Source organism: Malaclemys terrapin, chromosome 11 (assembly GCF_027887155.1).
Source record: "Malaclemys terrapin pileata isolate rMalTer1 chromosome 11, rMalTer1.hap1, whole genome shotgun sequence".
Classification (NCBI taxonomy): Eukaryota; Metazoa; Chordata; order Testudines; family Emydidae; genus Malaclemys; species Malaclemys terrapin.
This window is the reverse complement of record NC_071515.1, coordinates 77,780,129-77,804,246: the sequence shown is the minus strand read 5'-3', so window position 1 is coordinate 77,804,246 and position 24,118 is coordinate 77,780,129. Positions and strand designations below refer to the sequence as shown.

Here is a 24,118-nt window from a genome sequence, read left to right as displayed (position 1 = left end):
TGTAGGGACGTGGCACTAAAGGGGAAATCCAGCAGTGAAGGGAATCAGATTTCATGCTGCCCAGGTGGGGGTGCTGCAGAGGCACCGATGGCTCTGTAGTGCCCCCCACTGGAGTGGGTGCAGCTCTCTCCACCGAGAGGGGCAAGACAGATGTTGACATGGCTTGGCAGATGCTTGGGGGAATCTGAGAGCTGGCGCGGGGGCAGAGAGGGCGAGTGGCATGTCAGGAGCTGGAGATGTATAGTTGTAGGGCTGATGGCAGAGCGGGGTGGGGACTGTCCAACAGAACAGGTTTCCATTGGAAGAGGCTGACGTGATGATGTCGAAATGTTTCATGGGGACATATCGTGTTCACCCCAATTGTCGAAGGGAAATTGTCCAAACATTCCGTTTAGAACCGTGTCTGAGACTGTCCCTTACAGCAGAGACGCCGAACGGCAGAACGAAACATTTCGACCCTACGGAAACTAAACGTTCCCATAAAGTCAAAACGAAATCGGTCCAAACATGTCGGTTTGTGACAACGTCTGAGATCTCAACTCTTCGCCCTGATTTAGGATTAAACGAAATTTCAAAAATCTCTGAATTTCCCATAGGACAGAAATATTGGGTTTTGGCTAATTTAGATAGATAGATAGATAGATAGATAGAGTGGATGGGGATAGATAGATAGATAGTGTATGAGAATGGACAAATTTGGAGGTGTGAAATTGACACACACACACCAGTATTTTTCACCTGGTGGTTACAAAATCAGGGAGAAAAACCAACAAATCAAACCAACCAAAGGGCCCAGATTTTAAAGAGCTAAAACTTTCCTGGAAAACCCAGCACCGTAAGACAGAGGCAGTTGGCTGTCAGGCCCTGGGCGCACCCTGGGGCTCATGGGGGGACGGGTGACAGGCAGGCATTTGGAGAAGGGCTGCGTGCATGCAATACAGACATCATCCGGCAGACAAAATACCCACCCCCCTCCCCAAATCCCTCCCTGCTTCTTCACATGAGGAACCACCCCGATCAGAAAAATAACCATCTCCCAGGAACACCGTTAAAAATACCAGCTGTAAAAATCCTCTGGTGACTTGTGTCGCCGTTGCTTTCCCTAAAAATATATATACACATGATACATATTTATATGAGCGAAATGTGCCCGGTTAAAATGCATGACTCCCCCTGCCCTTGGCCCCCCGAGACCTCTCCCTGAGGGACGTTTCCCAAGCTAAGGCTAAAGAGATCCGCGGCAGCATTGCTTGGACGCCACCGCCTCAAGGCACAGCCGAGAACAACGCGCATACAAAACAGTTAAGGCAACAGAAAGGGGGCGCCTTCCCGAGACAGCGCCCCCTAGTGGTGTGGGGCACAAGGGGGTGTTGTGGGGAGCCTGGGGGAGGGGAATGCAAAGCAGGTCTCCAGGGAACCTGAATGCGGCCCTGGGAAGCGGCTGGGGGGCAATTGATTCGGGGGGAGAGTCTCTCCCTCCGTCCCACTCAAAATCCCTGCTCCCCGAACCCAAAGTCAGAGCTGAAGCTTTGGGAGCAGTTTGGTTGGGCGGGGAAGGAGACCCCCATCCCCATCAGAACAGCCATTGAACCAACCCACTGCCCCACTGACGGGGGGCGGGGCTAGCACCCCGAGTCCTGCCTTGGTGCAGCGGTGAGCAAAGCCAAGGCCCCCCAGAGGTTAGGGGTGGGTGGGACCTGGTGTCCCAAGGCACGATCTCTACAGTACGCTCCCAGGCGGGCAGGGGTCGGTTCTGAACACAGTGAGAAGGCAGAGGTTTGAGCCAGTCCCAAGGCCCGGGAATCTGCCCCCCCCCCCAACCGTTTGGAAAGCAGCAGGGAGGGCTGAAGGCACTAAAGAGAAGGAGACATAGACGTGATCCCAGAGGAAGGAGCCCCCCCCCCCCCCCCCCACAGCTGCAGTCAGAGATGCTGCTTGTTTCTCTGCAGGCCCGGCTTCCTGGGGAAGGGCAGAGTTAAGGGGATGGGGCATCCTTCCAGGCACTGGTGGTGTCTCTCTAAAGCAGGCCTGTGGAGTTGCTCTTTGCTGGTGTCACTGCACCCTCCCACCTCATCTGCTGGGAATGCAGCAGCCCCGAGCCACCAGGAAGCTCACGGGCCGGCAGGAGAGCTGCTGCCAACCATGGCCAGCTGAGACCCCCCTGGGGCGATCCCACTGTCCCCCTTCACCCTGTCCAGGGCTGGGGTGGGCTCAACCCAACGGCCCAGCCCACTCCCTGCTCTAACCAACCACAGCACGGGGGCACCTTGATGGCTTCTGACAGCCGTAATGGCAGTTCCTCGGGGTGGGGGGGTTAAAGCCCCACAATGCACTGCAGGGAAAGGCGACATTTGCATAAGCCAAGCGGCACTGGCCCAGGGGGTCAATGGCCCCCAGTCCCAAGGCACCTAGAAATCTGATTTCCCCGTGAGGCCCAGAGGCGATGGGGAAGTAAGAACCGTTTGGGGGGGGGGGGGGGGCAGGCACCCTCCATATAACCAGCAGGGAAAGGTTTAACAGCCGCCCAGGAATTCTCACCTTAGTGCCCATCCCTGTCCCCTTATGCCTGGAGCCTGGGGGGACTTAGCTGCCCTCCCCCCTGCCCCCCCCCCCAGGCTACTCCAGCAGCTCCGCTCAGCTCAGCTCAGACTCTCTGCCTCCCTTCCACTAGTCCCGCCTCCTTTCTGCTAGCCCCGCCTTCTTTCCGCTAGCCCCGCCTCCCTTCCACTAGCCCAGTCTCTGTGAGTCCCTCTGGCTTCTCCCCCCCAGTCTCTCTCCATGTCCTTCCTCTCTCAGCCCTGCTGGGGGAGCCGATCCCCTCTGCTCAGCGCCCGCCCTCGCAACCAACACCCCTCCAGGCCCCAGCGCTTGGCACTGATCCTCCTGCCCCCTCTTCCCTGCAGGATCCCCCTGGAACGGGGCCTGCACCCCACCAGTGGGTAACAGGAGCCCAGAGCCTTCTGGAGGGGGCAGGATCTGGGACCCAGCTATCGTGTGGGTCACAGGCCCCCCAAATTCCCTTCACCCACAGCTGGGGGAGTCGTTCCCATCCGGGCAAAGCAGGCAAAAATGCCCCCACCCACCTCCTGGGGGCACTTTGCACCCTGCACCGGGGGGTGACGGGGTCTCTGCCCTCCATGGCTAAGCATCTCTGGACCGGGTTCCTGGGACCAACCCCCCCTGCCTCTCCCACCTCCACGGCAAGCGAGATGGGGCTGGGGCGCGGTTCTGTGAACCCCCCGGCCCAGCTGAGGGGACCAGGCCGTGGTCCTGAGCCCCCCCAGGCCAATCAGAGGGGACCGGGCCGTGGTTCTGGACCCCTCAGGCCAATCAGAGGGGACCGGGCCGTGGTTCTGGACCCCCCAGGCCAATCAGAGGGGACCGGGCCGTGGTTCTCCAGCCCTCCCCAGTTTCCAGGAGAAGAACCGTTACGTGACGACAAAAGTCCAGGTTTGTGGCTGGTTTTGAGTGATGCGGCCGGGCGTCTCCCCCATGCCTGGCGGGTGTGAGCCCCACGCTAGGCTCCCCGCCCAGCCCCTCCGCCGCCTGTCGCAGCCTCCGCTCCGCGCCCCGGAGAAGCTGCAGGCTGGCGCTGGGGCTTGTGGGTAGATCAGTGGGGCAGCCGGCAGAGGGAGGAGTGGGGAATCTCGCCCGGCCCCGGGTCACTAGCTGCTAGTCCGGTGCTGCTTTAGCACTGTATAAACGTCGTCCACTTTGCTGAGTCCCTCAAAGAAAGGCAGCAGGTCCAGGAGCTCCGTGTCGGCCATGTTATCGAACCACGATGCCACCGGCACCTGCGGAGAGACCCCGGGAGGTTAGCCGGGCGCGGTGCTTACGCAGCACGGGGCAGAGCCAGCCCTCGCAGGGTCCCCGGGCAAACCTGCTGGAGTCTCAGCCAGGGGCTCCTACCTCACGCAGCCATGAGCGGCCCGTGGAGCCGGCAGCCTGCCCCAGGGCATGCTGGGAGACAGGGGCCTCCAGCACTGGAAATCCCCATCCCCGTACCCTTTCTGCGCCTGGCGGGGGGCATCCCAGCGAGCTGTGCCAGCCAGCCAGGCCACGGGGGGCCTTAACCTGCCATCCCGGCCAATCGGATCGTGGGCTGCCACCCGAAATCTGCCCTGCTGCGTCCATTGGAGACAGGAGTCACCTTCGCTTCCTGTCCTAAATGGCCGCACGGCGGCTGCCAGCCCCACCCCAGAGGCAGCTGCAGCTCAGCCCGGGGGGAGGGATCCCTCAACACAGATTCACCAGGACGTCGGGCCAGCCCCAAGGGAGCCGCGCCCGAGCAAGTGCCCCCCCGACTCAGCAGCTCTAAGGGGAAATGAAGGGCCGGCTGGCCCGGGACCCGATGCCAATACCCCGGGACAGACGGCAGCGTGCTGGGAGCGAGCCAGCCGCCAGTTCAGAGAAAGCAGCATCTGTGAGTGAGGGGGAGAGGAGGTGGGGGAGGCAGCCCGGGGACTCTCTGAGCCTTCAGGAGCTCTCCAGTCACCCTGCTCTTCCCCCTCTGGGACCACCGGGAGCAGTCTGATTCTCTCCACTGCCCACAGGGGCCACCCGGCATTTCATGTCAGCAGCAGGACTTGAACGCTGCTCTGAAAGCCCAGGCCCCTGCGCTAAGGGAGACTCCCCATTTGCTGTAAACAGTAGAGGGCATATGACACACAGCTGAGCAGAGCCAGTTCAATTCAGTAGGGGGCTGCTGTCCCGGCCCTGGGCTCCTCCCAGACACACAGCTCGGCCAATGCCCCTCACTCCTGATCCCCAGCCCTGGGACAACGTGAACTGAGTTACCCCAATAACCCGTCCCTCTGGTGAGTATGAAGCAGTCGCGTCACTGGGCTGAGACCCCCCGAACTCATCGCGTCTGAACCAGGCCCCGGATGCAAACAGCCAGTGAGAGCATTGAACCCGCTGAACCACTGCAGCTGCCCCCCCCACAACCCCCGCTACCTACCGCGTTGTCGGGGTGGAAGATGTAGGAAGCCGGGGAGTTGTCCACGATGATGATGCGGCTCAGGTCCCGGCCTAGGCGGCTCAGGTCCTTGACGTAGTTGCCGCGGTGGAAGACGCAGGACTCGCGGAAGAGGCGGGCACGGAAAGCTCCCCATTTGTCCAGCAGGTCAGCCACGGGATCCGCGTACTGGGGGGCCGGGGGGACACGGTCAGGCTCAGCCAAAGGGGAGCAGGGGAGGGGCTGAGCCCCGGGGCCTTTGGCTGCTGGCCGAGGGCACTCGGGGGTCCCCCTCCCCGGGGGACACGTCTCAGCCCCTGAGAGCATGGGGGTGCCTCCTCAAGCAGCAGCTGCCCCAAAGCCATTGTGCAGCTTTCTGGGCACCCCCCATCCCCAAAGCACTGTGGGGACACCGCGGAGGAGGGGGCCCAATGAATGGCTGAACTGGAGGGACAGCTTGGTCTAGTGATCAGGGGCCAGGACTCCTGCGTCCTATCCTGGCTCTGGGAGGGGCATGAGGGCTAGTGGTTGGCGTAGGGCCGGCTGGGAGCCAGGACTCCTGGGTCCTATCCTGGCTCTGGGAGGGGCGTGAGGGCTAGTGGTTGGCGTAGGGCCGGCTGGGAGCCAGGACTCCTGCGTCCTATCCTGGCTCTGGGAGGGGCGTGAGGGCTAGTGGTTGGCGTAGGGCCGGCTGGGAGCCAGGACTCCTGGGTCCTATCCTGGCTCTGGGAGGGGCGTGAGGGCTAGTGGTTGGCGTAGGGCCGGCTGGGAGCCAGGACTCCTGCGTCCTATCCTGGCTCTGGGAGGGGCGTGAGGGCTAGTGGTTGGCGTAGGGCCGGCTGGGAGCCAGGACTCCTGGGTCCTATCCTGGCTCTGGGAGGGGCGTGAGGGCTAGTGGTTGGCGTAGGGCCGGCTGGGAGCCAGGACTCCTGGGTCCTATCCTGGCTCTGGGAGGGGCGTGAGGGCTAGTGGTTGGCGTAGGGCCGGCTGGGAGCCAGGACTCCTGGGTCCTATCCTGGCTCTGGGAGCCCCGTCTCCGGTGCTGTAGCTGGGGGGAGGGCGCGACGCCTAGCGCGTGGAGCAGGCCGACGGCCGCAGGCTGCCCGGCGTGGGGCGCTCACCTTGGCCAGGCTGGCGGTGAAGAGCACGCACTCGAAGAGCTCGCCCATGCGCCGCAGGAACTCGTCCACGTACGGGCGTTTCAGCACGTACACCTGGGGGAGGGGCAGCGTGAGCCGGCGGCCGCGGGGCTGGAGACGGGCAGCGCCCAGCGAGATGGGGCCCCGTCGCCTGGGACCAAGCCCCCGCAGAGCCACCGAACGGCTGACAACCCCCAGGAGCCACCCACCGTCCCAGGGGCTGGGGGGAGAACCCGGGGCAGGCGTGGGGGGGCAGGGGAGGTGCCAGGCCTGCCATGCCCCGAGCTCCTTTGCAGCAGCGGGCGCCCTGCGGCTCCCCAGGCGGCGTCTCTCCGGCGTCTCCACCCGAAGCTGCCGGCCGGCTCCGGCGCCAAGTAATCGAGAACAGGCCGACTGCGCAGATCACAGCCTATCCTGGATTACTTGAACCCGGCGCCGGCCTCCGTGCGGGGCGGGGACCTGCCTGCGGAACAGCGCCAGACGGTGGGAAAGTCAGCCTGGGGCTCCCCCCGCAGGAAACCTTTGGCTGCCAGCTCCCCCCCCCCCCCGAAAAAGGGGAAGGTGGAGTTGAGGGGGGGAGCTGCTGCCCCAAAGAGCCAGGCAGCCCCACGGTCTCCGTCCCAAGGTGCCTGCCCCCCACCCGGGCTCTTGGAACCAGCAGGGCTCCCCAGTGCCTGAGTTCCCCCTTTCTTGGCTGGGCACCCCCAGGGTTGGGGGAGGGAGAGGGCTCTGGCTCCCTGGTCTCCCCAGCAGGGGCTGAGCTCCTGACAGCCCCCATGGGGGTGACGGGTGCCCCACCCCCACCGAGATGCCCCCCCTCACCTGGTGCATGATGCCATCAATCTCGACAGGAATGATGAAGTCGGCGTTGTTCACGGGCTGCGGAGGGCACAGGAGTCAGTGTGGGAGAGGCAGGAGGCACCCGCCTCGCCCCCATGGATCCCATGACCCCTTCTCTTCACCCACCCATGCCCTCAGCCCCCACCCCTGCGATTCCCCTGGCCACGCCCTGCCCTGGTTCCCATGGTAATGCTGTGGGATTCCCCTGGCCACACCCTCCCCTTCCCCCAGGTTTCCCCTGGCCACACCTTCCCCAGGTTCCCTGGCAATGCCCTCCCAGCCATGCCAGGTAGATGCCCCAGCCCCCCCGGAGGATGAAGGTTGGGTGATTGCAAAGCTCCTTCCCTGGCCTCAGAAGGGTGGAGCTTGGCCTGGGAGGCTCCTCCCCTTCCCACGGGGACACCCCCAAGACACGGAGCCACGCTTGGGGCAGATGGGGCAGGGCAGCCCTGCACTGGAGCACTGCATGCTGGGACATGGTGTCTGCCTGGCATGCTTCTGCCCTGCCCCCGCACTGGGCAATACTGCGCCCGACTCGGGACCCAGGGCAGGACTTCAGGGGCACCGGGGCAAAGCGAGTGAACGTGCAGGGCTGAGACAGACCCCGAGAAAGGAGAAGGGGAATGGGGTGGTGGGGGAGGACAGTAGGGGGTGGAGCAGACGGAACAGGCTGGACAGGGGAAGGAAGACGGGGGCCAAATCGGGTGAGGGAAGAAGAACATGGGGGTGGGACACTGGATGAGCGGGAGAGGGAGGACGGGGGGGGCAGGCCTGGCAAGGGAGAGAGGACAGGGGGGGCACAGGGGTAGGCCAGGCAGGGAAGGGAGGATGGGGGGGGCACAGGGGCAGGCCAGGCGGGGGAGGGAGGACAGGAGGGGGCACAGGGGCAGGACGGGCGGGGGATGGAGGACGGGGGGGGCACAGGGGCAGGCCAGGGAGGAGGGGCACCCCCAGGACACGGATTCACCTTGAAGGAGCTGTGCACCAGCGTCTCGTCCAGGTCGATGACCACACACAGCTTGCTGGCGTCCTGGGCTTTGATCTCGGGCAACAGGTACTTGACAGCGGCCTGGGGGAGAGCGACGGGGGGGGGGGGGGGGGGGGGGGGGCGTTGGAGTATCCGGCTGGCAGTGGGCACCGCGGGCCAGGAGGCAGGTGAGCCCAGGGCCCCACACCACATCCCAGCCAGAGGAGCAGGCCTGCCCAGACCATCTCGCCCCCCCACCCCGATCCCTCACTTCCTGTCCTAAACTTCCCAGCAGCAGGGACCCATTAGGCGGGGAAACGGGGTTGGGGGAGCCCTTTGCTTAGGGCAGTTAAACATGGGCCCGGGTACAGGCCATGGGGAACATGCTGCCCCAGCCCCCTACCCTCGGCCCTTTCTGACCGGCAGGCTGGTGTTGCTGTGTGCTGCTCCCCAGCTGCAGCGCTGCTCCCCAGAGGTGGCTGCATTGGGGGCTCATTAGCAATGCCAATCACTGACTGCTGCCTAGTGTGACTGGCCCGCCAGGCGCACACCGGCCCTGGTCCCGGGGGCAGCACCGTGCAGCCCCCTGGCAGCCCCCTGAGCCGCCCCGGACTGGGAAGAGCTGGTTGAGCTCGGGGAGCCGCGCTGGCGCTGCCGGGCACCAGAGGGCGCCGGCTGCCTTCGCCTGCCTGGGTGCAGGGGCCAATAATCCACTCAAAGCTGTCCGGGGAGCCGGGAAAGGGGGCAGCCGCGGTCAGGGCTGATCGGCCTAGAGCAAAGCCGGGGATTACGGGTGCGCGGGGGGGCTGCCTGTCTGCCCGGCTCCGGGCATCGCCGTCCGGCCCAGCGCCCTGGGGACGAGGACTGCAGGGGGCACTAGGGCGGCCGGGAAATCCTGGCCCTGTCTGCCCTGCCCCAGTGGGCTTAGCACAGCGCCTGCCCATGGCCGAGCGACAGCTCCCCCAGCAGGGGGTCAGCAGGGGGCGCTCTCCTCTCCCGGGGGGCGCTAGAAGGCACTGTGCTGCAGGGAGCAGGGGGGGTCAGCAGGGGGCGCTCGGGGGCACTGTGCTGCAGGGAGCGGCGGGGGGTCAGCAGGGAGCGCTCGGGGGCGCTGTGCTGCAGGGAGCGGCGGGGGGTCAGCAGGGGGCGCTCGGGGGCGCTGTGCTGCAGGGAGCGGCGGGGGGTCAGCAGGGAGCGCTCTCCCCTGGCAGGAACCAGGCTGTGGATTTACCATTGTCCAGCCTAGGTGTCAAACTCCTGTCCGTGGCCGTTAAAACCCCCCTGGCACTTTGCCCAGCCTCAGTTTCCCCCCAGGTGACTCGATTCTGCCCCCCTCCAGTTTTGCCGGGATACAGGGTCACTGCTCACTCCCTGCCCTGGCCCGGGCCAGCATGGCTGGACCCCGGCATCTGGGGGCCCCAGGGGGAGGGACAGCCTGTGACCTGGGGGGGTGGGGAGGAAACCACAATAACCCCACTGCCTGTCTGCCACCCCCCAGGACGCCGGGGTCCCACTCAGCGGCGCCCCTACACTCCCAGCATTGGCTTCTGCCTCTGCCATGTGCTGTGCCAGCATCGGGGCTTGCCCCTGCCCCAGCTGATGGGGGGCATGACCCCGGCCCCATCCCAAAGCGTCGCCTGGGCACGTACTATCCATGGGAAGGGGGGTGGGTACGGGAGAAACTACCCCCAAGCAGATCCCAGAGCCCTTGGGGATCCCCGTCTTTGTGGGGGAAGGAAGGGGAGCGATGGCCCCCAGGTGGGGGGAGGGGCGCTGCCAGAGGGAACAGCTTGTGGGAGCCTGGTTCCCCCTCAGCCCCATTGATCCCGGAGAGGCTGTGGCCCAAAACACTGCTGGGTCAGCGGGCAGGCCTGGCACAGGGTCCTGGCGAGGCCGGGATGAGGACGGAAAGGATACCGGGGGGGGAGGGGCCATGTGCCCGTCTGGGCAGCTTCCAGTGCTCGGGCTGCTGGGTTCCCTGGGGCGAGGCCCTGGGGGGCCTGGCACGGCCAGGCGGGCAGAGGGGTGGGCGCGGAGCCAGGCCGGCCTGTGGGGCTCATCCCAGGGAAGCAGGATTCCCGTGAGCTGGGTCCGGGGGGCCAGGGGGTTGCCCAGGGAAGTGCCCCCTGCCCACTTCCGGGCCCCCCCTACCTTGGGCACGACGCCGTTCTCCTCCACCAGCAGGGGCGCGTTGTTGTTGACCGGGACGGGGTCCGAGGCGTCATGGCAGAGGCAGCAGAACAGGGACTGGAAGATGCTGCGGTTCCGGGGCTTCTTGGACGGCGATGGGCTGTGAGCACCTGCGGGGCACAGGCGGAAAAGGGGTTAATCCACACGGCGTGGCCCCCCCGGACTCCCCTCCCTCCCCGGGCACCCCACCCCGTGCCCAGCCCGCCTGCAGCACGCTCCCATGGAGACGGGCAGCCCCAGCCCCAGAGGGGTGCTGGGCCAGGGGTCGGATTGGGGGCAGTTAAGGGCTGCCTGGGGCTCCCCCTGCCTGCTGGCCTGAGCATGGTCTTGGGGGGCACCCTGGGGGGATGGGAAGTGCCGTGGGGTGTGTGCCAGAGACAGTCGGGTGGGGGGTGCGCCCAGGTGACCAGCCGGGTGTATCGGGGGCAGCAGGGGGTGGGGGGGCTGGCACCTGGGACCAGCCACAGGGAGGGGGCTGGGGGGGGGCCTGGCTGCAGCCCAGCCACATGGCAGAAAGCCAGGTGCTGCTGGCCCCTGGGGATCCCCTTTTGGGGGGAGCAGCCCCTGCCCCCCACCCCCTCCCCAGCCCAAGGGCTCAGGTCCCACCACCCAGCAGGTCCCTACAGCCCCGCGTTCGCCCAGCCGGACAGGACAAGTCACCCCACAGAACTGCCAACACAGCCAAGCAGGGGGCTGGGGGCCAGGACTCCTGGGCTCCCCCCACAACTCTGCCGGTGCCCCTCACTCCCGACCCGCAGCCCCTGCTAGCCCAGCCCTGGGCTCCCCCCCGCAGCTCTGCCGGTGCCCCTCACTCCCGACCCGCAGCCCCTGCCAGCCCAGCCCTGTCCCCCCAGCTCTGCCGGTGCCCCTCACTCCCGACCCGCAGCCCCTGCTAGCCCAGCCCTGTCCCCCCAGCTCTGCCGGTGCCCCTCACTCCCGCCCTGCAGCCCCCTGCTAGCCCAGCCCTGTCCCCCCAGCTCTGCCAGTGCCCCTCACTCCCGCCCTGCAGCCCCTGCGATCCCAGCCCTGGGCACCTCCACAGCTCTGCACAGCTCCCCCATTGCTAATATCAACTTCAGCTCCTCCAATGTCCCTTCACCCTCCACCCACCGTCACACACACACTTCGCTCCCCAGGCCTCAGACCCCTCTGCGGCGCCCGGCACTTGCCGGCTGCACCACGTCTCTCGCCAGGTCTGGATTAACCTGCTCTCCTGCATAATCCACTTGGGGCGAGCACTCCACACGCTTAATCCGGCCTGAGATAACGAGATTCCTTCGGATCCGTCTGCCGGACTCCAGGCGCTCCGGCCAGCCTGGCTGCAACCGGCAGGGAGAACGCCAGGGCCGGCGAGCCCCGGCCCCTCGGCACAGACTCCTTGAGCCCCACAGCCGCCTGACTTGATACGCAGCCTGGAACCAAACTAAAGCCCGGTGAGGGAGGGGGCGAGGGTCCATGGGGGGTGAGGTCTCCTGGTCTCCAGCCACCGAGCTTTCTCCTTCTTATCTTCGCACTTGGGGGCTAAATCCAGGGCCTAAACCAGGCAACTAGAGATAGCCAGAGACTGCGCAGCTCTGCCGGTGCCCCTCACTCCCGACTCGCAGCCCCCGGTTATCCCAGCCCTGCCCCCCCGAGCTCCGCCAGTGCCCCTCACTCCCGACTCGCAGCCCCCGGTTATCCCAGCCCTGCCCCCCCGAGCTCCGCCAGTGCCCCTCACTCCCGACTCGCAGCCCCCGGTTATCCCAGCCCTGCCCACCCCCAGCTCCGCCAGTGCCCCTCACTCCCGACTCGCAGCCCCCGGTTATCCCAGCCCTGCCCCCCCGAGCTCCGCCAGTGCCCCTCACTCCCGACTCGCAGCCCCCGGTTATCCCAGCCCTGCCCCCCCGAGCTCCGCCAGTGCCCCTCACTCCCGACTCGCAGCCCCCGGTTATCCCAGCCCTGCCCCCCCCAGCTCCGCCGGTGCCCCTCACTCCCGCCCCGCAGCCCCCGGTTATCCCAGCCCTGCCCCCCCCAGCTCTGCCAGTGCCCCTCACTCCCGACCTGCAGCCCCTGCCAGCCCAGCCCTGCTCCCCCCAGCTCTGCCGGTGCCCCTCACTCGAGACCCGCAGCCCCTGCTAGCCCAGCCCTGCCCCCCCCAGCTCTGCCGGTGCCCCTCACTCCCAACTCGCAGCCCCCGGTTATCCCAGCCCTGCCCACCCCCAGCTCCGCCAGTGCCCCTCACTCCCGCCCCCCAGCCCCCGGTTATCCCAGCCCTGCCCCCCCCAGCTCCGCCGGTGCCCCTCACTCCCGACTCGCAGCCCCAGGTTATCCCAGCCCTGCCCCCCCCAGCTCCGCCAGTGCCCCTCACTCCCGACCTGCAGCCCCTGCCAGCCCAGCCCTGCTCCCCCCAGCTCTGCCGGTGCCCCTCACTCCCGACCCGCAGCCCCTGCTAGCCCAGCCCTGCCCCCCCCCAGCTCTGCCGGTGCCCCTCACTCCCGACTCGCAGCCCCCGGTTATCCCAGCCCTGCCCACCCCCAGCTCCGCCAGTGCCCCTCACTCCCGCCCCCCCAGCCCCCGGTTATCCCAGCCCTGCCCCCCCCAGCTCCGCCGGTGCCCCTCACTCCCGACTCGCAGCCCCCGGTTATCCCAGCCCTGCCCCCCCGAGCTCCGCCGGTGCCCCTCACTCCCGACCCGCAGCCCCCGGTTATCCCAGCCCTGCCCCCCCCACCTCTGCCACTGCCCCTCACTCCCGACTCGCAGCCCCCGGTTATCCCAGCCCTGCCCCCCCGAGCTCCGCCGGTGCCCCTCACTCCCGACCCGCAGCCCCCGGTTATCCCAGCCCTGCCCCCCCCACCTCTGCCACTGCCCCTCACTCCTGACCTGCAGCCTCCGGTTATCCCAGCCCTGCCCACTCAGCTCTGCCGGCGCCCCTCACTCCCGACCTGCAGACCCCTGCTAACCCCACCAAATCTGACTCAAACCTGGGCCATTGGGATGAACGGCTGCCCCGATCCTCAGTGCCAGAACCGCTCCTCCCCCAACTCTTCCCCCCACTGTGAGTGGAGCAGCTCGGGCCGCACTGGATACAGGGGGCCGCTGGCACCTTCCCTTGCCCTGCAGTGAGCTGGGAATGACGGCCAGTGACCTGCCAGTCTCACCCCCAGGCACATTAACCCCCCGTTGTGCCCTTTTGCGCCTGTGTGGAGAGATCAGGCCCTGCCGGCCCCACGCAAGGTGCCCAGCCCCTGGGCAGAGACAGCCAGGCCTGAAACCCAGCCAAGGGCCCATCCCGGGGCTCAGACCCACCGGGCGCGTGCCCAGGGCCTGGCTGCTCCTCACAGCTGGGCTCGGGGGGGGGGTCGCTTGTCCCGCCAGCAGAGCCCCATCGAACAGGGCTCGATCCCACCCACACTTGCCCCCCACCTCTCCACTGCAGCCGTCCCCCTGAGATCCCAGCCAGCCCCTCCCTCCCGCAGCTGAAGGGACCATGTGGCCAGGACACAGCGGGTGAGGGAGGGGGAGATGAGGCCACGGACACCCCCCTACACCCCTGCCAGCTGTGCCGTGCCACAGGCACGTGGCTAAATCTGTATCCGCGGGAGCTGCCACGGCCGATCACCCTGGCATCTCCCTCCCCTCCATGCCAGCCCAGCCCAGGCCCCTCCCCTTGCCCGGAGTCTCTGGCGGAGCTGTGGGCTGGCACGTGCCCCTCCCCACGATTCACCCAGCGTCCGATTTCTCACCCTGCCTGGGCATGACCGGGGCCAGCCGGGGATCCAACCCAGCCTCCCGCCCCCCCCAGGAATGCCAGCCACATCTGGGGGTGGGGTCACTGCACCGGGGCGATGGGGACAGGATGTTGGTGGGTGGCTGCTGGGTGACACCCCCACAGTCCTGGCCTCCCCAGCTCGCTGCCTCTGCCCCCCTCGGGTCCGAGATCAGCTCCTGGCCCCCGCCCAGCCCCCATTTCCTGCCAGCGGGCGGCAGGGGCCCTGCCTGGGACGGCGGGGGAGGCCTGGCGCAGGAACCGCCCCGGGCGAGCGCTGACGCAGGCTTGTGTGTCCGAACGCACAAATATTTAGAGAGAGGCCGGCAGGAATGCAGCCGCCGTGGGACCAGAGCCGCCGGCCACCCACAAACTCAGCCCTGCAGAGCGCGCATGGAGACTGCGTGTGTACACGACACGGCCCCCTGCAGGGACAGGTTTATGCACCCACACGTGTGTGCACCCACACGCGACACACACACGCATGCACCCACACACCACACACACACGCCACACACACGCGTGGACACACGCACAGGTGGACATGCACACACAGATTGGGGGATTTGCTGGCTGCGTTTCCCCATCAAACCAGCCCAGGCTGCCCTGGTATTTGTGACGACGCCTCGCGCCAGGCACCAGCCAGGCTCCAACCAGGGACGCGTGGTGCTGGACACACCAGCCTCTGACGGCCTCACCACTAGAGGGGGACGCTGAGCCACCCCGGGCCAGGGCAGGTGACATTGGCTGGGCCAATCCCCTCTCCCCCAAATCCCTACAAAACGCCGAAATACAAAAAACTGCAAAATTAACAACCCCCAACCAGTGTGCCCAGCCCACGGAAGACCCTACAATAACAAACCAGACCACGCTGCACAGCCCTCCCCAGCCCCCCACCAATCACACAGCAGGGCTGGCGAGCGACCAGACCCATGGGTTGGCACCTCCTGTCTGTCACCCACAGCCAGGGGCACGCCGCCTCCCCCCCCGCCCCTGCCCTGCAGGACCCTGCGCTGGCCTCACCAGAGACGCTGAGCCTGGGACAAATGGGGGGGCTGGTTAGTCCTGGCTGCCCTCAGGGGCGGGCACATTGGTGGGGTATCGAGTGACCCCCTTGGAGCCGGAGCATGGCAGGGTGAGGGGGGGGGGACCTCCTGGCACGGAGCTGGACATAACAGCATTGGCAGCAGGGGGTGGGGCTTACAGTTCTGCCCTGGGGCAGCCCCTCGTCTCCCTCCGGCGGCGAATGGGAACAAAGATGATTTCCTCCATGGGCTTGGCTGGCACTGGCCAGGGACCAAACTTCACAAGCGGGGAGGGGGGGCGTTGGCAGGAAACGCTGCCCAGGATTGTCCAGGAACCGAGGGCGGTGCCTGGGGGCAGCACGTTCACCAGGGGCGGGGCAGGCTGGAGTCCGGGCTGGAATGGGGAAGTGGCAAATTATTAACCAGCAGCAGGTTCCACCAGCCCCGGCCCAGTCCCTTCCCCTCCAGCAGGGCCGCCGGTCGCTGTCTGGACAATGGCTGACAGGGATGCCCGTTGCCCGGCCCACAAATGCAGCCACCTCTGGGGAGGGACATGGCAGCCGCTTGACAGCCGCGGAGCACAGGAAGCCAAGGAGAAGATCCAGCAGCGGGGATGTAGAGTGGCAGCCCGGCCGCACCCACCTTGGGGTGACGTCCCGAGCCCAGCCGAATGGGCCCACCCAGCAGCCCAGCCCCTGACCCACAGATCTCAGTGGCATAACCCGCCCCCCCTGCCACCCTGACTAGGAGGGGAGAGTTCCCCTCCCCCACAGCCCAGAGAGGAGAGCGCCCCACTCCCTGCAGCACAGCACCCCATAGTGCCGCAGTGGGGCCAGCCCTGCCCCCGAGGGGAGAGCGCCCCTATGGAGCCCCCCACCCCGCTCCCTGTGCACAGCGCCTCCTAGGGCCCCCACAGAGACCCCTGCCCCGCTCCCTGTGCACAGCGCCCCCTAGGGCCCCGCACGGAGCCCCCTGCCCTGCTCCCTGTGCACAGCACCACCTAGGGACCCCCACGGAGCCCCCTGCCCTGCTCCCTGTGCACAGCGCCTCCTAGGGCCCCCCACGGAGCCCCCTGCCCCGCTCCCAGTGCACAGCGCCTCCTGGTGCCCCCCACGGAGCCCCCTGCCCCGCTCCCAGTGCACAGCGCCCCCTAGGGCCCCCACGGAGCCCCCCACCCCTCCCTGTGCACAGCACCACCTACTGCCCCCCACGGAGCTCCATGGGCCATGGGAAATGATTTCGACCTTTGATCCCAAGGACCAGAGCGCCCCCCCCCCCCAACAAACAGGGCCGGGAACCCTGCTCAAGAGAACCCTGGGAGTCTGGGGCTCAGGGTTGCGGGTCGGGAGTGAGGGGCCCCGGCAGAGCTGTTATCCCAGCCCTGGGCTCCCCATCCCCAGCTGTGCCGGGGCCCCTCACTCCCGACCCGCAGCCCCTGCTAGCCCTGCCCTGCCCCCCCCACCTCTGCCAGTGCCCCTCACTCCCGACTCGCAGCCCCTGCCAGCCCAGCCCTGCCGGTGCCCCTCACTCCCGACCCGCAGCCCCGTGCTAGCCCGGCCCTGCCCCCCCCCAGCTCTGCCGGTGCCCCTCACTCCCGACCCGCAGCCCCTGCCAGCCCAGCCCCATCGGCCGTGCCCGGCTCAGGGGAGACGGAGCCCCCGGTTTTGCCACCAGTGCTGCAGTTGAGCTGCTGCCGGCTGGCTACAGACTGTCCCCCGACGAGGCTGGGGTGGGTCTCTGCTTTACTCCACGGGGAGCTGGGCCCAGCCGACGGTCTGGGCTATGGTGCACTCACCCAGGGGCATCGGGGAGACGCCAGGTCCTCTGTACCCCCAGCAACCACCAGGGGAGGGAGCCCAGTTTCGCCTCTACCCCGAAGGACCGGCCCCTGCCATGCACCGCGCCCCAGCCCTGTCCTGCCCCAGGGCTCCGCCCGGCAAAGCTCCGTTCTGCCCCCTCCGTCCCCGCTCGCTCCCCAGCCTGAGCTCTCGTGTGGCAGCTGCCGCATCCCCCCTTCCCCAGAGGTGGCTCCATGTCCAGGGCGGGCAGACGGTCACATGCCAGTGGGCGCGGAGCGAGGGCAGAGCGCTGGCAGCCATGGTTCACGCGGGAGGTCAGGGAGAGGCCAGGGCAGGAGGGGGAAGGAAGGGACAGGCCAGCAGGTTGGTTGCACAGGCCCCTTTCTGACCTTCAGGCCTGGCTCAGCTCCAGCTCCCTTCAGAAGTGCCAGGGACTCGGCCTTGGCAGCCGGTACAGGCTGGTGCCAGCTCTGTGCCCAGCCTAGCGACAATGGCTTCTGCCCTCCCCCCATCTCCAGCCTCTCCTCTGTGCTCGGCCTCCTCCAGCTTCCATGCCCACCGCTGCCCCGTTTGCAGGGGGTTCACCCTTCTTGTGCCCAGAGATCCACCCCAGCCTGTGCCCGCCCTGAGCCCCAGCTCCGGGGCCTTTCTGCTGCTGAGCCGAAAGCTGAAGTGTATCCCCCCCTCCCCGCCTCCAGCCCAGTCAGACCCCACAAGCGCCAGTGACGCCTCTCTCTGCTCAGCTTCCCCAGGGGCAGCTGCTGCCAAAGGTGTGTCCCTGACCCCTTCCCCCAGGCAAGCAGATAACATGGCAGAACTGCTTCAGGGGTTCCCTGCAGCGAGTCTGGGGAGCAGGGACCAGCTCCTCCGGCTGCCACCTCTGTCCTGGCAGAAACTGCGAGCTCCTTAGAAGTTCTAGATAAGTTTCCCCTGTTCTTGGGCTGCGGCATGTGCCCGAGGCTGCAGACGGATGGTGGCCCTGGGAGGAGCGCAAACGCTCCCGTTCATCCCACAATGTTCATGACTCTGAACCCTACTGATGACAAAGGTCAGCGCAACCTCTGATGGTTGGAAGCCAATCTGGCACTGTGGGCGGAGCCCCCAAAACGCCTCCCCTGCAGTTTGTTAGTTAATTCATTGCAGAAAGCCACCCACAGCCAGTGGTGTGGGAGGAACGCTGATGGGCAGAAAACTGACCAATCAGAATGAGCGCTGATTGTTTCCAGGATGCTCATTGGCCGGCGGGTTCCCCCCCCCACCCCCGTGAAGCAGCATGATCCGGCGTGGGCGGAGCCCAGGGAAGAGGCCATAGGAAAGGTGCTTGACTTGGTGGGTGGATGGACAGAGGCAGAAACATTCGGGGGGCGGCCAGGGGGGCCCCGTTCAAGGACAGGGAGCAGGAGGGGGGTGAAATAGACCGAGGTGAAGAAGGCCTCAGAGCGAGATCTGGAGAGTGCGGAGCCCGCCCCCCCCCCGGGAAGGGGTAGAAAACTCCCACGGGCGGGCGAGACACTGACCGACCAGCGCCCCAGAAACTGAAGAATCCTGGGGGCAGGGAACAGGCCACTTCCCAGCCCCCTTGTGGAGGCTCCCAAGACGCTGCGATTGTAACAAGCTCCAGCAGCGTTTCAGCCTGGACTAAACCTGCCGGGCAAACAGCCGGGGTCTCCCCCCAGCCACGCGGTCGGTCAGCACGGCTGAGAGCCCCCAGAACACGCCCAGCTGCCCCCCAGCTGTCCAGGCCGGTGGCTAGCAGCAGCCCCTCAGGAGAGCCACGGTTGATCTCAGCACACGGGGCATGTTCAGGCTGAGTTTCCTTGCCCCTGGGCCCAGGTCTGTGCTCCCAGACAAATCGCCCAGAGCTCTTCGCAGCACCAAGGCTAACGCCGAAGGACAAGGAGGCTGCAGCCGGCCCGCGACACGCAGGACTTCGCAGCAGAAGCAGGCGCAGACTCACCTCCCCGCCTTGGCCAGCTCAGCTCCCTGCCGCCAGAGCTGAAGGAGACTCCCCAGGGGCGGCTAGCAGTATAGGTGTATGACACACAAGTCAACAGCTCTGACTCCAGCCAGCCGGGGGCAGCCCTGACACATACCGACCCGCGTGTTAAGCTAAAATATTGCACAGAATCTGGATTATCGGCTCTGGGATTGACACCAAGGGGGAGAAGTTTGTCTGCGTTCATTCCCCTTCCCCTCCCTCCGCCACGCAGAGGCTGCCAATTGTAGGAGTTTCACCGGCATTTTCCCATTCACAGGCCTGGAAAATGACCCCTCTGTCTGCCCATAGAATAGATCCAGGAGCATCTAGGCAAGCGTCCCTCTTCCCCGCCCCTGCCCCATGCTTCTCCTCTGCTCTGGGGAGACCCCCCCTCCAGGCTCTACGGAGCATTCAGTCCCTGACCGCTCTGCCATGGTCCTGCTGCTTGTGGTGAGATGACGCCAGCCCCCGAGGAGCTGAACTGACAGCAACAAACCCAGCACAACATGGTCAGTCACTGGGAGCTCCCGCTCCTCCTGGCTCTGCCGGTGCCCCTCATCCCCGACCCGCAGCCCCCCCTGGGCTCCTCCTGGCTCTGCCGGTGCCCCTCATCCCCGACCCGCAGCCCCCCCTGGGCTCCTCCTGGCTCTGCCGGTGCCCCTCATCCCCGACCCGCAGCCCCCTTGGGTTCCCCCTCCCACAGCTCTGCCAGTGCCCCTCACTCCCGACCCGCAGCCCCCCTGGGCTCCCCCCAGCTCTGCCAGTGCCCCTCACTCCCGACCCGCAGCCCCTGCCAGCCCTGCCCTGGGCCCCTGCCTGTACAGAAACCAGTCAGTAGCGCTGAACCCAGCAGCAGTTGTGCTGTGGACTCACCCTCTACTAGGGACCAGGCCAAGACCCAGCAAACTCATTTCACTTGTTCCCCCGGAAGATCCGCCCCCCAGCTCCCCAGGGCTGAGCGCTCAGGCAGAGGGGGACGGGGGGAGTCCAGCTCCCCAGCTGTTACTGCGGTTCCTCCAGGCCCCTGCTCCCTCTGAAACCTCGAGCAAGTCCCTGCCCCTCTCCCTGCCTCTGGCCTGGCCCAGGCTGGGATTTCAGCCGCCGCTCTGGCTGTTCCGGCTCAGTCCCTATGGACGCCGGGGGCTGGGATCCCAGCGCAGACGTGCCGTCGGGACGGCGTCAGGGCTGCAGGCCGAAGGGATGCAATGCCGGCACTGTTACCCTGACTGGGGGGCTGCACACAAGTATGATCCCTGGGGGGGGGGGGGGGGGAGGGGAGATCTCTATCCCCCAGCAGGGGGCGCTGGGGCACAGTTGCCTTCCTCCCTCCTTGCCGCTCAACCACGTTTTCGTTGGCATCACAGGACCCAGGGGGCTGGAGGTTACGGGTGGGGGCAGGGGGCTCAGACCGGGCCATGGGGCCGCTGAGAGGAGAAGCAGAAAGCTCCCAACACCCCTAGCTCCCAGCGGGTCAGCGTGACTGACAGCTGTCAATCCCCAAGTCAGGGTAGGAGACCCCGCCCGGCCAACAGCTGCTCCCCGCCCCCGGGCACAGAAGAGCCACCGGGCAGGACTGCGCAGGGCTGAGGGAGGTGGCACGGCCTAGCAGCCCGGGACTCGGCGGGACCCAGGTTCAATCCCCGCTCTGCCAGGCGTCCCTCTCCTCGCTGCCTCGATTCCCCCTCTGTGCTGCGGGGGTGAAAACATCCTGTGATGGAACAGCCACCGCCCACCCCGGGGAGCGCTTCGCTGGTGCTGGACAAAACGTCTACGGCCGGGCCGTGGAAGCCAGGCTGGGTCCACTTCCTAGACCCCTGCCCCGCCTCTATTCCCTGGGGCATCGGGATGTGCATTTTACGTGGGGATGGGGGTCACTGGGTTGGACTGACTCCCGTTAAGATACAGGCAGTAAGACCCCCCACCCCGCCCCAGTCCCAACGTCCTCCAGTCCAGAGCCCAGTGTCAGGGCGACACCCCGTTCACCAGGCCCCACTGGAGACAGCTCCTCCGAACCTGAAACTGCCCCAGCACCTCAGGCCTTGCCTTCCTCACCCAGGGCAAGCCCCTCCCCCACCCAGGGCGAGCCCCTCCCCTAACGAGGTCCCAATCCACAGCGACCTGCCGCCCGAGGGGCAGGTTCCGATCTCGGCTCCACTGGGCTGGGCGAATCCAGACCAATCCCCTGGTGTCCGTCTGGGGCAGTTGTTCCGGATTCACCCTGGCGGAGCCGAGATCAGAACCTGGTCCTTGCCCTCTCTCTGCGAGCGTCCCCAGCCAGTGCCCGGGCAATGGTCTGGCCCACCAGGGTGCCAGGCTGGGGAGACGTCGGAGGAGCCCGTCTGAGACCGTGCCGGACTCATTGCCCCGAAGGGGACTGCAGCAGCCTCTCACCCCTCCCCGCTGCGGTTGGCCCCGCGCAGAGACCCCTAGAAGTGCCCAGGCAGCAGCAGACGGGGGCTCCAGGCTCTCTGGCAGGTTGCACCGATGGCCCCTTCCCTCCACCCCGACCCCAGCGCTGGGATGCCAGGCAGGGGTCAGGTTGTTTCCACAGGGCAGCGTCAGTCCTGTCAGAAACCCACCTCCCACAACTGGGCCCTGAGGAGCACCCGTGCGATCCTCCAACCAAACCCCCTCTCCCTCAGGAATCAGCCAGCCCCACCGGGGTCAGAGACCCCCAAGCGTGGCTCAAAGACCTCCAGCAGGCAGGGATCCCAGCCCCGTGCCCAGCCCAACCACCCCTCAGCCATGCACACCCTTCACCACCCCCCTGCCAGGACCTGGCGAGCCCTGTGCAGACTGGGCAAACCCCAGGGCAGAGTCCAGGAGGCTGGAGTGGGGCAGGGGCCGGGCCCCTGGCCGCAGATCTCCCCCCCCCCTCCCCATGCCCTGACCCCAGCTGACCTGGCCTGAGAAGCCTCCCTGGATCCAGGGGGCAGAAAAGCAACATTTGAAAATAAACCCGGGCGCTTGGGGCGCTTCAAAACCAACCCACGGGGGGGGGGGGGGGGAGGCTGTTGGGCAGAAACTCCTGCCCCCCCCCCAGCCCTGTGTTTGCAACCGCCCCGCCCTCGCCCCATGCCCCCAACAGCCAGAGCTTTGGGTCGCTCGGCCCCCCGTCGGGGCGCGGTGGGGAACACCCGGGGCTCGCCCAGGGCAGTGCAGACAGCGCCGAGCGCGGCGGGACAAGCCCCTTGCAGCAGGCACCGGCTTCTGTTTTGATTGTGGGCACCCGACCCAGAGGCGACCGGAGGCCGCGGGGGTCGCATGCACAGCCCCCACCCCCCGGATTAGTGCTTTGCACAAGGCCATTTATTGGGGGGGTTGGGGTGAAATGCACGCGACGCTGCCCCACGCCGGGGGTGCAGTTACCTTTCTCCTGCAGAGGGGTGTTCACCTCTTCCTTGCTAACCTGGGTGATAATGGACTGACTGTCCATTAGACCAGAAGTGTTGGCCGGGGGGGTCCCTCCTCCGCAAGCTCCTCCCGCCGCGCTCCGATCCTCCAGGAGTTACTTCGGGGGCGGATCGGGCGGCGGGGAGGGGGGGGGAAATTGCCCCCCCAAAAAAAGAAAAAAAGGGGGAGGGGAAAATGGGGGGGGAGAAAAACAAAAAAGGGGGAGAGAGAAAGAGACGCTCGCGGAGGAAACTTTGTTACAACATGGAGTTTCCTCTTCACAATTTCTGCTACAAACATGGAACCCGGACGCGGTTTCAAGGAACCCCTTAAAAGGGCGATGGTACGGGGCGCGCCGGCTGCCAAGGTGGGAAGGAGATCCCCCTTTCCCCCCACACTTCCCCGATGAGTCACTCGGGCACACTACACTGCACTCCAGCCACCCGGGTCCCCGAAACGCCCCCGAATCCAGCCCATGACCAACCTCACACATATCCGGCAGAGCGGAATTGCTTTTGTCCAGCCCTGAAATGCAGCCAACTCTGGGGTGGGTCAGGGCAGCTGTTTAGACAAGGATTGCTTACCTGGTGCTGAGATGCAGCCACTTCTGGGGTGGGGCACAAGCGCTGTTTGTCCAGGCAGCACCTCTGCAGTAAGTGATTCCGTTTCTGGGATGGGACACAACAGCCACACAACAGTGTAGGACAGGGAGGGAAGAAGAGTGTCCCCGGACTGTCACTGGAGGGGGGTTCCAGCCTGTTCCGTTTGATGAGGAGTTGGAATGTAGCCGGGCCAACGGGTTTAACCCCCCCCCCCCCACACACACACACACTTGGGAACAGCGACGAGGGATTTTCAACAGTTACAAACCACGTGCCTCAGTTTCCCATCCCACCACTTCAGTGCCAAAGCGCCACTGGCTGTACAGATCCCGCAACACCTGGCTTCCCCAGGCGGCCTCCCATCCATGCACCAGCCAGGCCCGGCTTGGCTTATTGTGGCTGTTACGTTAACTGCGGCTCAATAACTTCCATGACCCCCCCCCCCCCACACACACACACACACCCTCTCACCCCCAGCCTGAGCAGAGGCCTGAGGGTCCCCTTCACACACAGGCAACGGGGGATCCAAGTCCTTGTGTCAGGATGAACACAGCAGGGTGGTGGCAACGTGGCCCTTTTTTAGGAACTACCAAGGCCCTGGAGCTCCGAGTGGAGCCGACTGGGGTCAGGCCTTCCCCAGAGCCAGGCTACGACCGAGCTCCATGCGCCCCGGCCATCCCTTCCCACCCAGCCCCTGCTCCAGGACATGCAACTCTGGCCCCTTCTTAAACACCAGGGGAGGAGCAAATGCCTAGTCCCGCCCCTCTCCACCCTTCCCTCCCCCTGTCTGGCGGGGGACGGAGAAGAGAATTTTTTAAGTGACCCCCCAAATCTGACCACCACCAAAAAAACGGGAGGGAGGGTGGGAGAAAAGTGCTTGGATCCAGCGCTAACAGGCCAGAGCAGTAAAGCATCTCCCTGTTCAGGAGAAAAGAGTCCCCAGTAACTCATCTCAGCGAGTGGCTTTCTGCCCCCGGGCAATATCTCACGGCTCTTGTCCTCCCAGCCAGTCCCTAGGGGTATCTACACTGCAGCATAAGCCGGGGGCTGGGGAGCTCAAGTCTGGTGGTTACAAGCCTGTGCTGGGGCATCCACACTGCTCAGTGACCCCGGATTTACAGTTCCTGCACCCGTGCTCTCGCGTCCACACTGCACCACACAGACCCGTCGAACCGGCCTAACCCAGGCTTGCTAGCGCCCTCCCCAGCTGTAGCCACTTTCGCCCTTTGCTCCTCGTGCATGGCGGGGAAACTGACCCTCCATCCTGTAGCGCTTTACCGGCAGTGGTGGCAGCCGAGCCGTCGGTTGGGTCTGCGCGCTCCCGGTCACAGTACCATTGCTGGTGCTTTCCCTGCTGCGTCAGGAAGCGGGCGGCGAACATTTCGGCGGCATTTCCTGGCCTGCCAAAGGCACCTGTCGGAGGATGAGACAGATGTGATGGACCTGAACTGACACCCCTTCAGCGCCTCTGGAGCCCGGCCCC

At 66.2% G+C, this 24,118-nt stretch overlaps 1 protein-coding gene across 1 annotated transcript; it reads right to left on the bottom strand.

Annotated features, from left to right (window-relative positions):
• Positions 1-1,754: 1,754 nt before the first annotated feature.
• CTDSP1 (CTD small phosphatase 1) lies at positions 1,755-22,193 on the bottom strand. The gene is made up of 7 exons (XM_054043738.1): positions 22,010-22,193; positions 10,055-10,203; positions 7,904-8,005; positions 6,919-6,975; positions 6,079-6,171; positions 4,961-5,146; positions 1,755-3,794 (listed from the first exon to the last, which is right to left on the bottom strand). Exons 1-7 carry the CDS (start codon positions 22,074-22,076, stop codon positions 3,666-3,668), a joined length of 783 nt encoding a protein of 260 aa, XP_053899713.1. The 5' UTR covers positions 22,077-22,193; the 3' UTR covers positions 1,755-3,665.
• Positions 22,194-24,118: the final 1,925 nt, after the last annotated feature.